A 12908-nucleotide genomic window follows, 5' to 3' on the forward strand; every position below is an offset into this window, starting at 1 on the left:
TTGTAGTTAATGCCTGCGTAGAGGGTTCCTTGAAACTGGATATGTGAGTTGATCATGAGTTTTTTTGATGTGGTATTCTCTCCCTTGGATTTTCTAGTTTTCCTTTCACCATGAAAATGTGAGTTGAGAATTGTTTGTTGTATAATGTATAAAGTGAAGTTAGTGCCTCATGGAAAACACTTTATAGGGAGATGTGATGTAAAATATAGTGATTACCTCTTCTTCCTCATCCTCAACAGGTTCTTCATCTTCTTCAGGTTCTTCCTCACTCAGACTAAGTGTTCTATTAATGTTTGGACAATACTGCTTGAAGAAGCCATACACATGATCAGCCCTGGAAAATAGTAAGGGCAAATATACGGTTGCAGGTATTAATGGGAATAATACACTCTGGTAATGACAGTAATTGTAAAATTTATGGATATACAGCTATTTTAAAAAAGGTTGAATACTGAATAGTACTGCATATTAAATAGTGCATTCCAAGACCAAAGTGAATTTTGGGTCATAGTGACATTATTTGAAGTAGGTTTAATAATAAGTATTTATTGTATTTTTAGTGTATTCCGTCTGAAACAATATACTAACTACATGTAGAGTTAATTGCAGTATAGTTACTTTTTATTTCAAATTAATGAGACCCACAATGCCCTTTGGTCTTGGAATGCACTATTTAGTATGCAGTATTCAACCTTTTTTGAAATAGCTTTATAGTCAACCCTGGAAAATGGTAAGTATGCATAGTCAGATGTAAGTATTACATGGAAAACAATGCTTCAGGTAATAACAGTAAAAAACCAGGTGGGGTACTCCCATATATGGACTATACAGGGATGATCCGCAGAACAGGGTATGGTTTTTCAAGCTTCTTGTCATAAACAGGGCATGCAATTTCACTCAAGTTCCAAGTTCTTCCTGAGTTTCCTGTCATATTCAGGGATTCTGCTTTCGTATTGACTGAAACTGGTTATTATGGTCGTAAAAAAAGGATATGCGAGCTGACATGATAATTGAAACAGGAACTCAGTGTAATAAATTATATCTTTTGTCATAAACAGGGTCTACAAAATTCTGGTGGAGTACCCCCCCCCCCCCCCCCCTCACCCCCTTGGGAGTAAAAAACAATAATTTTAAATACCTGGCAGCAGGAATAGCAAACCAGTATTCTCTTCTTCTTCTGTCCCTGTCCATCAAGGATTCCCCTTCTTGAGAGTTATGTCCACCTGCTGCTAGGCACATACACCAGTGCTTTTTACTGATCCTGATACACAAGTAGAGTAGCTGGTCATCTGCAGCTGCAGATGCAGCAGGACGGGGTATTATCTCTTCTTCATATGCATGGTCATCTTCAACTTTAATGAAAGATTTAGAGTTAGCATGGCTGCTCCAAAGTAGAGAGATATCAAAAGTAAATAAAAAGAACTGCTCCAAGGTAGACTGAGAAAAAAAGAAAGAAGTCAGTAAGCAAGCGATCAAAAAAAGGAATAAAAGGAAGGAAGGAGGGAGGGAAGGAAGGAAGGAAGGAAGGAAGGAAGAAAGGAAGGAAGGAAGGAAGAAAGGAAGAAAGGAAGGAAGAAAGGAAGGAAGGAAGGAAGGAAGGAAGGAAGGAAGGAAGCAAGGAAGCAAGCAAGCAAGCAATCAAGCAAGCAAGCAATCAAGCAAGCAAGCAATCAAGCAAGCAAGCAATCAAGCAAGCAAGCAATCAAGCAAGCAAGCAATCAAGCAAGCAAGCAATCAAGCAAGCAAGCAATCAAGCAAGCAAGCAATCAAGCAAGCAAGCAAACAAGCAAGCAAGGAGACAGAAAGACTGCCAAAGAAAAAATCTTTACACAATTATGGTTTCTGTCCATCAAATTTATGCTGATCAGACTGATCAACATATGTGACCGGTCAGTGAGAAAGGAACAACTTAAGAAACACTTGGCCAGAGAGTTGCCAATTTTCACTGGAAATTGCTTCAAGACAGGCTATTTTTATAGCCCTGACATCATCACAGCATTGCGATTGTGCTTTTTGAAGTAAATCAATATATGAAATATGTTCCAGATGATGTATTGTTAACTGTACCTTGATTCCTGTGGCCAACACCCAACCAGTACTTCACTTCACCACTCAAACTTGACAGAAAAGATGACGAGCGCTTGTTATCATCAGATGCCAATGATGCAGTACTTACACTGTCTATCACACTATCATGACTTGTGTCATGATCACAATTTTCCAAGTGTCCCTTATTCAAATGTGCAGCTAAGCCCTCATTGGGCCCATTACCATCAAGTCCTTTTTTACATGAATCATCTTGATCCCTGCCAGATTTAGTCCCCTGGTACTGATTCCATTTGTTTTGGGGGGAACAAATCCCTGAATCTTCCGATGCAGGGGACAGTGAGTTACAGTCTTTGTCAACGTGAGATGTACTGTCTAGAACAGAATGCTCATGTTTTGAGCTTGCAAAACCTTCAACAAATTCAGTTTTTTGTTCATTTACAACTCCATCCACAACATCTGATATCAAATCATTTAGTAGTTCTTGTACAATTTGTTTTATTTCCTCTGGTACATCTCCCAGTGTCTTACTTCCGCCTTTATCTACATCATGTTTATTATCTCCTGTTGCAGTACTTAATCCTCCTCTATCTTGTATTGAAGGTGGCAAAGGCTCATTTAACCCATGTGTTGTCTTGCTATTATTAAGTTTTTTCTTATCCCCATTTTTGGACGGTACTAGATTACTATGTAGCTTTGTAGGTTTGTTAAGTGGACTGCTTGTGTTGGTCAGGTCCATTTCTGCACTGTTCTGGTGAGAGACTGACTCTATTGTTTCATCATCGAGATAAAACCTGAGTGGTAATTAATTTAACAATTTGAATATAAAAATCATTAGGATTTCAGACACCAGGAGATTTGGAAAGGTTTTGGTTGGTGGTGGGGGAAGTGGACAGATGGTTAGCCTCATAGACACAACAACTTAGGGGAGAGCAATAACAAAATTCTGCAGGAAAAAAATCAGACTCTTATTATTAAGGGATCACTAGGACAGCTTTAACCCTATTCCAAATCTCTGATTTGACATTTAGGAACCAGTCATAATTCAAGTCTGAGGGGGGGTTTTTGATGCAAAAATTTTTTTCAGACCCCAACATAATGCATTTATGTTTTTCAGGTACCCCTTTCAATTCGTTTAAAAATCCTCCCAATCCTGCCAATCCTCCTTTTGACCTTTCAAGGCCCCCCATGTTCCACTAAAAAAAATTGAGGGCCCCCCATTTTCTCCTCCACCCCACCCCCCCTCTCCTGCCCCCCTCCCTCTCAACTTAAATAATGACTGGTTCCTTAGTTGGTCAAGTCATGATTACTATATCATCATTGGGCAGTGCAGAGTGCAGGATAGGGGCCGGGGGAGGAATGGATATCACATGCATTCCTTTAAACTAATAAAGTCTGAACAGACAGTCAAGAATTTGCAAGGAATTAGTTACATGTACCTTCCTGCTTTTAGAGGATCATGCACAGCCATGGCTGCAATGTCTTTGAAAAGAGCAGCGCTGGAAACAGCAGACATTGGTGTCTTGATGCTATATCTATCTCTACCTCTGTCCATTACCAAGGGTTCTGAGACATTAGGATTAAAGATAACAGACTGAGGAGTGACTAGCATTACTCCATTTACCACACCCTGTGGATAAAATCATTACACTTTAGCTGTAACATAGACAATAGAGTGCAATGGTTTGGAAACTCCATAGAACAAAGCTATTGTTCTGCGTTCCAGGTTGAACCATACCATCACATGATACTGACTGTGCACAATGAACTAAAGCAAGTATGGCTAAAAAAGCATGAAAAAAGGCAATTTCCTTTTCAATAAACAATTAATATTAATCATATAGCATTAATTAACAAATAACATGTACTTTAGAACATTTCTTTAAGGGGAAAAAACTCCTATATTATTCCCTAACACTGTGAAAAAAACAGAGCAACTTTTCCTTCTCTGTGCACAGTCAATGCCATATAACAATGGATAAAGTCGAACAAAAACCTAGAACAATAGGTTTCCAAACCATTCTGCTCCATTAACTATTGCTGTAAACAGCCCTGTCAATCACCCAGGGTTTTGAGACATCAAGGCAAGAATTTCCCAATGAGCTTTTAACAAGCAATAGAACCCTTTTATTTAATAATATATATAAAAGCTAAGACAAACCTGTCCATCGGTAATATATTTGGCCTTTATCTTCAGGAATGACTCCGTTATCTCTTCTTCATCGTCACTTAGTAAGGATACTTTCTTGGTAAGTTTGATTTGTTCATGGTGTCCTTGGGTAGAAGAGTGATGATCTCTTATCTATAAATTAAACGCCTCATCATTTACTAGATGTCCAATATTTGAGGAAAGAAATATATAGTCAAATCCAAGTTTTTGATGGTCAATGCTCTAGTAAAAGGGGAATTACCAGAGTTGTTCTTCCTTTTCTCTCTCTCTCTCGCATTCAAATTTTAAGTTTAATCTTTGGCATTTCTTGGACATTTCCTATATTCAGAACTACATTTTTGCTTATTAAACACATCTAGGACAGAAATTTGTAAAGCAAAGTCAGAAATAGCCTCTGGGTCACTGATGTTTGATGGAAAACAACTAAACACTTTTTTTTAAAGTGTATATGACACGAAAAAATTTTAATGTTAAGAATGTGTAGTTTATTGGCATTAATAAGAATATCACGGTTAAATTTGTTCCAAAAACGTATTTCTCTAGAAATTCAAAAAATTTTAGCACGAGTTGTGACGTCATTTTGTTTACAAGTCTCCAGATTTAGTTGCAAATACATGAAATATGTTTGAATATAGAATCTTAATTTCAAGTAGTACACTTTTCAGTTTCCCAACATTGGAAGAGTACTACGTAAGCTATCAAATGAAGCTGACTAAAATATGTCTTTTGTTGTTAATTCATATGAATTACAATTTATATTTAGTACATTACTACTGAATCTAGAGTACGTGTCAACAAAATGACGTCACAAATTGGGATTAACTTTCGCAAATATCTCAAGAAATAAGCTTTTGAAACAAATTTTGTTACGATATATTTATTATTACTAACAAACTATACATTTTAAATGATGGAATGTTTTCGTGTCATATACACTTTAAAGGAAAAGGTTATTTAAACAAAACCATATTCAATGTGGGTAATTCCTTCAGCTATGTGGCTGGAAGATCATGGTGCACAATTTACTCCCCTCTCTCCATCAGTACTCTGTTTAAAGAGTTTTCAAAGCTGAAGCTAGCTACAGTAGAAAGATAAGACAGAAGTGAAAACAGACATGGATATGTTCATTCCTGAGAGTTGAAGATGTACAGTAGCTCTAGCTTTGAAAGCCATGCACTAACAGACTAAGACATGGATATGTTAGTTCCTGAGAATTGAACCATGTACCGTAGCTCTGCTTTGAAAGCCATGCACTAACAGACTAAGCAGATGTGTGATAGGAGCAGGTGTAGCTCAAGTGGCTAGTGTATGGGTTTCAGAGATAGAGGGTCTAAGGTTCAATCCTCTATTCAATCCTACTATTTACTATTTTCTATCCTACTGGTCAATCCTACATACTATTTTTTGATCTGTCCCATGATAAGGAGCACTGAAAGTCTGATGGAGTAAAATGCCCACCTTCAAGCACTTTAAAACTAAATTAATTTTAAAATAAAGATAGTATTCTACCAATGGTTTCTTAGTTTCCTTTGGATGAGCATGATTATTTTCCACACTAGACTCTTCTGCAGGTTTCTTTTCAGGCACATACAATACCTAAAAATGGAAAGAAAAGCTCAACATTATATATAGTACTAATAATGCATGTTATAAAGTCACCCAAAAAATAGAATATGCCATTCCAGCAGCAGCAGTATACTCAGATTAGAGAGAAGTAAAAACGTTTTTCAAAGTGATTTAGGTTTAAACTGTAATAATAATAATAATGATAACAATAATAATAATAATAATAATAATAATGATGATGATAATCAAATGTCAAAATTTAAAGAATGGTCAAAATGTCAAAAGTATTGTAATATAAAGATTAACAATTTAATGGAATATAGAAATAAATTATCGTTGGTGAGCAAAATTTATTCTTAAAGAGCTCTGAACTATGATGCAAGCCCAAAAGAAATATTTCCTATTCCGAAGGGGGAAATGCTGCCCAGAAATCTTGCAATTTTACAATTAAATAGAAGCCCAATCACTCCTGAACTTTAAAATTATAATGTACCACTGTACAACACAAAAAATCAAATCATATCAAAGATCAAAATCTTCAAAGGCCATCATCTTCCTACTAAAAAAAGCTAAACTAAATATCCCATGACTATAGATCTTATCATAACAAATTCATAAAATATATATTACGACTGCTATAGATTTTAAACCATCGATCATGTGATACCTTAATGCAAGCCTTAAATGGCCATTCACCAGCCCATAAACAATCCAAAAACATCTTGTTTGTAGTGAAAAAGCTTAGCTTACTGCCATGGTTATGAGTATTTTAGAATAGTTAGCAAAAGTAGTGTTGATATATGTACCACCTTTACTGATTAAGGGTCTGTAACTGGCATTTTCTTATTTTGTTATTAATTATTCATAAGAACCACATGTAGCACCTGAAAGAAGCTGTAGAACAATAGGCTAGATTCTATCAAAATATTTGTTTTATTTAATGGTTATTTATTATGATATACTTCATGATGCCATGGCATATAGGCCATTTTTAACCAATTCAAACTTGGCACCAATTTATATTTATTTGTTATGCGGGCCCGTGCGGGGGTAGGGGGGGGAGGGGAGTTGTTTTAATTTTTTCTGCTTAACATGTTCCCCTCACTAACTTACTACCATACTGTAGTGAAAGCTAATGGATGTATGGATGCCTCAGGCACTGAGCTATTTCTTACAGACAATGGTTTTGGTCAAAACGTGCATATACCTTACTACAAAGTCTTGACTATCATTCAGTTTTGAACTTACAACAAAAGCAATTTAATATAACTTTCCTAAATAATTATACAGTAACTAAAATTAACAGCAAAAAATATATAATAATAAAATAAATAGATGATCATTGTTGATACAGATAAGGAGGAAATCATCATACAATAAAAACAGTTGGTGCATACCTGCCCAGGAAAAAGCATACGGGAAGGTAATTTGTTCATTCTGGTTAGTTCTGATGGTGTAGTATCAAACCTTAATGCTATCTTGGCCAGTGTATCACTGCTACCAACCTGAAAAACACAGGGAAAAAACAAGATATTTTCATTGTTACTTATTTAATTATATTTTACTTATTTAATATCACTAATTTACTTATTTTCCTCGTTTCATTTGTTTATTTGTTCATACATCCATTCATGGCTCGGTGCTCAATAGGCTGTAATTGCATGATGTTGTCATTTTACTACCACTTCCAAAGTGCTTCACATATTTCTTTTTTTATTCAAGTCTGTGTTGCCTCATGAGTATACAGTAGTAGAGTGCATACCATTTATCTGTGAAAGCGTTAACTAACAAAATTGTACAAATCAGTGCTAAAGTTTTGTAGGTTTATGGTCTACTGGGATCTAATTTGAGCAAATCTGTGCAATTTCTTAAGTAGTATAGGGAATGGGGGTTCCAGCGCAATCTCAACACGGGCAAGACCCGTGTCAAAAATCCACCTACGGAAACAACCCCACTCAAGTGTGGTTGGGGGCAACAGCGCAAATATGTTAGTCTATATATGGAGTGCGAAGATTGTAAAGAGTTTGTTTATGATTTCTGTGTAAAGTGCTTGAAACCCAAGTTTGTACCTACTAAACCAAATAAGTATATTTGTTGTGGTAAGAAAATGCAAATAGAAGACGACACGTCAGCACAGTGTTACGAGTGTGGTAAAAATATTCGTAATGCCGTGCCTTGTGCTACCAGGGAACAATATTATTCCAACGGAGGTCGTAAGAAGACGCCATACAAAAGAATAAAATACTTTAGGGACTGGATGAGTCATATCCAAGGCCATCGGCCGGTATATTTAGACGACGAAGTAAGGAAGAAAATCATAGACCATTTAGAAGAGCCAACCCCGCAAAGTCTACGGAAAACGCTGAAAAAATTAAGACTAGGGAACTATTACAAAGCTATTCCCTATCTTTTGTCTGAAATTACCGGTAACTCTATTCCCGAAGTTTCTGATATGAGCAGAGCCGAGTGGATGTTTTGTCGGCTGGATAAGGATATTCCTTATTATCCCGACGTAATTTACGAAATATTTTACAAAATTGACCCCAACCACCCCCTATTAGAATGGATTCCGAGAAGATGAAATGTGCAGTCGAAATCCCCCTACGTTCTTTTCAAAGCAGATGTCTACTGAGCGAGTTTTCTTTGGAGCTCCTCTTTTACCTCCTGGTAGATCTTTTTGCGAGATTCCTCGGAAAGATCTTTCACGATGGTTTTTTTATTACCCGACTTTAGCTCCCCGTATTTCTTTTCCTCCGCGAGGATCAAAGAAAACTCCGTGTCGTCTATGCGGCGGTCCCGCAGAGCCTGAGACACCAAGTCGGCGATGGTGTTAGCCTTTGCTCTTGCTAGGGCTATATGAGTGTCGTGCTTGGATATCTTACCGGACAATTGCTTCATAATGCCTGTCGTAACAGCGGAAACGATGCCGCAGACGGCTCCAACGCTGGCCAAAGGAACGCCAACGACTATTCCAGGGCCGGTAAGTGAAGTAGCAACACCAGTGCCTGTTAACGCCACGGACATGGAGCCGGAAGTTATCGCAATTTTATGTAGTATGCTTCGGGCTCTGGCGTACTTTTTCCTGACCTCTTCGTAGTGTTTTGTTTGCCCTTCCAAGTAAGCCAGGATTAAGTTTGCTTTATTAAGCCTGAAGTTTTCGGCGTTTAGTTCATTAGGACCGGTGTCCTTAGTGGTGGTATGGTAGTTTGAAACATCTGGGTACAACTGAGGTGCTGATGGTATAACATCCATTATATATACTAATGTACGACGCTTTTGGGAATGATATTGAGGAGCAGCCACATCACGACAACCGGGATTATTGGAATTGGAGAGCATTTAGGAAGATGTTTCCACATGCAGACCCTAGTAAGTTCGAGAGAAGACCCGATGGTATTTATTACCAAGGCTCCAGAATGTACAGCAATGCGGACTTGGAGCCAAAGAACCCAAAACCCGAGCATAAAGAAAGGCAGCCTAATTTTCCAGAGAATTTATTACCGGCAACGGAGGATTACCCATTTTACGATAACAAAGGCGACGCAAATGACTTTGCTAAGATGGTTACCTCCTTAGAAATCCCCGTGGGTTCTACGACTTTCAAAATAAAAGTCAGAGACATCTTTAGAGAAACTGCCATGAAACATACCTCAGGGAAAGAATCCAGAGAATGGTTATCAGGTCCCAACATGCGGTATTGGCCGCAGCAGTTAAACTTTGCTGTCTGGGCTGCTACTAAAGGATGTGGCATAGCCGCGGACATGTTCCATATTCCTTTCCTGCGATTTCATGTTGCTTTTACTATTCGTAGGATATTGTTTGAGTTAGGAGCGCCGCTTCCTAGTGACACTATCTTTAACCCGAAGGATAACAAATATGACAAAGTCGCATGGGAGCGATTAAGGAATGAGTTTAAGCTTACTAACCCTGATTTTCGCAACAAAGAGGGTGCCGCCCATGGTTTAGGAGAGACTTACACCTATGCTTCGTATGTTGGCGCCAGCATAGAAACGCCGGGTATGGGGTATCCTAGCAGATGGGAATTCTCCGACTTAGGGGGTAAAGCGTCAAAAGGTGACTTGATTTACTTCATAGAAAGCAAAGAGAAATATCCTTGGGCGCCTTTCTTTGCCGCAAAGGGCATTGGTCTAAAGAATCTCGCAAGGATTAATCGAAGTATCAAAGCCTTTGTTTACTGCATTCTAGGGGCCCAGGTTAGCACTCGCAGCCCCATCGTAGATGCCTCCGGTGCGTCGCAGGAAACGCAACAAGTATTCCTTGTCCTCTTCGAAAGCGCTGTTATTGAGAATGAGATCTCTAAGTCGGTGCAGAGATATCAACTTGCAGTGCAGCAGTCTAAAGTGCGACTGGATTACGCTTTGTCACCTGGTTGTTGGCTAATGCCAAGTAATTTGGTCATCAACACCAATTCCGTCGTGGGTTACAACAATAAGCTGCAGCGAGCTACCAAGGACATGAAGTTTGGGGCGAACGACGTGAACTCTGACACTCTTAGAAGCATCCCCCATTTCGTGGAGAAGCCTAAGAAGGAGCACGTAGAAAAACCATCGAAGAAGCCACCAAAGAAACCAGTAAAGAAGGTTACCGAGGAATATGACCATAACCTGCTAAAAGCCGGCTTAGCCGCCGCGGGTGTTGGTCTGAGTTATTATATATGGCGATGAACAACCCCTACGTAGCTGGAGTAGATTGTGTCTATACGACTTACACAGGCGAGAAAAAATACACCCAAGCATCTTGGGTGGACGTCACCGGGATGTCTGTGGATCTGAACTACTCAGGAAAGAAGTTGATCCTTTGTAGTATTTGCCTCGGATCAGTAAGTCACACCAACATTGGTTTTAGATTTTGCGATAACAATGGCGTACTACAACCCATGCGCGTGAAGACGAACAACAGGGAGCCTGCGCATTTCTCCGTAGAGCCCAACCCCCTAAGCAACGAGAATCAATCCGTTTGGACTTTCCATATAGTCGCCGATTGCCATGGAAAGGTAAAGCTGCAGATAAGAGTAGACGATACGGGAAAGGTTACGGTAAATAGCATAGAAAATCAAAGGGATAGAGCCTATAATCACGCAACCATTAGCACTCTTACGGTAATAAGTCTCTAAATATATGAACCCGCACGTAAAGGAAGAAGGCTTTTATTACTATCCGGGAGAGATTCGTTACCAAGGGGATGAGTGGCAGGATACCGAAAATTGGGTAAAGGTTGGTGGTTTAGGGTTGCTTATATGCACCCCCAACATTCATCTACGCAATAGCTGTAATCTTGGGTTTAGGATAGTAGATGAGACCAACACTCCACTATTTCCATATAGGGAGGAAAAAAATAACAGGCACTCGTCACACTTTACGTATGAGGCCGCACGTGGTGTTAGTAAGGAAAATCAACAGCCGGTAACTTTTCATATGATAGTCAATTGTCAATATGCAAAGCTTCAAGTTCGCCCCAGCGATAAGTTCCAGGGGGTTCCCAATAGTAAAGGCTTTGTCGTATTTAATACCATAACGCAAAATGGCGGCTTGCCGGATGCTGTTTGGAATCATAAGACCATTAGCACCATGACCGCCATACCGCTAGTTCCGCATTACCAAGGCGGTGCGAATACTATCTTTACTTATCCCCAGTCGAGGACGCCTCGGGCGCCCGACGACGATAAGCCAGCAGTAATACACGAGGATAAGATTAGCCCTTCATCTTCTTCAGGAGTACCACCCCAATAGCGACGACCAAGACCCAAATGTTGTTACCCACGAACTTCAACAGTTCTCCGCCGGCCCTAAGTGCCAAGGAAACGACCGAACCCAGCAGCCCAGGAAGACCGGCCGCCATCTTTTTCCCCAAGTCCGTTAGTCCCTTACCTAACTTGCTTACGCCTGCGCCTGTAGCCTTAAGCGAGGATAGGATAACTCCTACTACGGTGCTAATAGCGACCGCAAACGCCAGCGGAACGCCATACTTCAAAAGGGCTCTTTTTACCTTTTCCTTGGTGGTAAGCCCCAACTCCCTTTCCAGGTTGTCCTTTTGCGCCTGTAATTCCGCGACTCTTTCCAGAAGGGTTTCTAGTTTTCTTTGAGCTGCTTCCCTTTCCTCTTCAGTACGAGTCTGGTCCGTAATTATTTCCCGCTGCCGCTCTATTTGCCCCTCCAGGTCTTCGATGGCCTGATCTCTTTGTCGGATTTGCTCCTCTTTAGTGTTGATTTCGGCAACCAACTGCCGCCGTTCCTCCAAAGAGCCGGTTATGGTGATATGCAAGTTTTTAGCTTCTTCCTTGCTCATGTCTAGGTCTTGCAGGGCGAGCTTGAAAGCCTTTTGGGCTTGATCTCTTTCACGTAAGGCATTTCCTTCTCGTTCTCTCATTTCTGTTATTCTTTGGTTTTTATCGTCAAGTTCTCTCTTTCGAGCATCGAGGAGTAGTCGGTTTTGTCTCATGTAATCTGCTTCCCTTTCCTCCATCGCTTGCTTTAGCTCTTCTACTTCCCTTATCACCTCAAGGCCTTTTTGTTGCCGCTGCATTATGGTCTTAACTCTTTCGACGGCTTCGTCAATATTCTCACTATTTTCTCTCATTCTTTCGGGTAAGTTGGGCTCTCCTAATGCCTTTCTAAGGGTTGAAGGAATATTTTTATCTGCGTAGTATTTACCATTTATGTCCCTGATGACATATGGATGAGCATTAGACCTATTTAACCTTGCTACTACGACTTCCCTGCCCCATTCGTTATCCGCGTCAAACATTACTTGGACTTTGTTTGGATCCCAGTTTGGGAATTCTTCCTTGATCCTATCAAAATCGTCTAGGGTTTCTTCCATGGATTCATTCATTTGTTCCTGAACCCTACTAAGCCATGCAGCGCCGGGGGCTTCAGGAATGTCGCCGCCTGGGCCTACTACGTAATCCATTTGCAAAAATTCTGGAACGGTTTTGTATGGATTTTTTCGTGTGAACATACGATTTAATGTGGTCTTGACCCTCCTCCACCTACTACCAAACGTGTCTCTTAAGGCTGCGTCGTATATCAGGGGGTCGGTTTCCGCGCCTTTAGTCCATGCGTCGTATTCGTCGTCGTTAATATCTACTTGACCTTCTTCAGTGGTG

The 12908-nt window shown here is 39.8% G+C and overlaps 1 protein-coding gene across 3 annotated transcripts in view; it reads right to left on the reverse strand.

The window, feature by feature from the left end:
* LOC116305115 (oxidation resistance protein 1) overlaps positions 1-12908 on the reverse strand; it is a 38372-nt gene that overhangs the window by 7964 nt on the left and 17500 nt on the right. For all 3 annotated transcript variants that reach the window (XM_089028667.1, XM_089028666.1, XM_089028668.1), the window contains 7 exons: positions 7180-7287; positions 5726-5812; positions 4208-4348; positions 3486-3676; positions 2068-2840; positions 1139-1352; positions 217-334 (listed from right to left, as the gene is read on the reverse strand). In XM_089028667.1, coding sequence (XP_088884793.1) covers positions 217-334; positions 1139-1352; positions 2068-2840; positions 3486-3676; positions 4208-4348; positions 5726-5812; positions 7180-7287 — 1632 coding nt within the window. The remainder of the gene's footprint in view (positions 1-216; positions 335-1138; positions 1353-2067; positions 2841-3485; positions 3677-4207; positions 4349-5725; positions 5813-7179; positions 7288-12908) is intronic.

The sequence above is a fragment of the Actinia tenebrosa genome, unplaced genomic scaffold (genome assembly GCF_029948245.1).
Source record: "Actinia tenebrosa isolate PJP-AT-01 unplaced genomic scaffold, QUT_ActTen_1.0 PGA_scaffold13__45_contigs__length_12533684, whole genome shotgun sequence".
NCBI lineage: Eukaryota > Metazoa > Cnidaria > Anthozoa > Actiniaria > Actiniidae > Actinia > Actinia tenebrosa.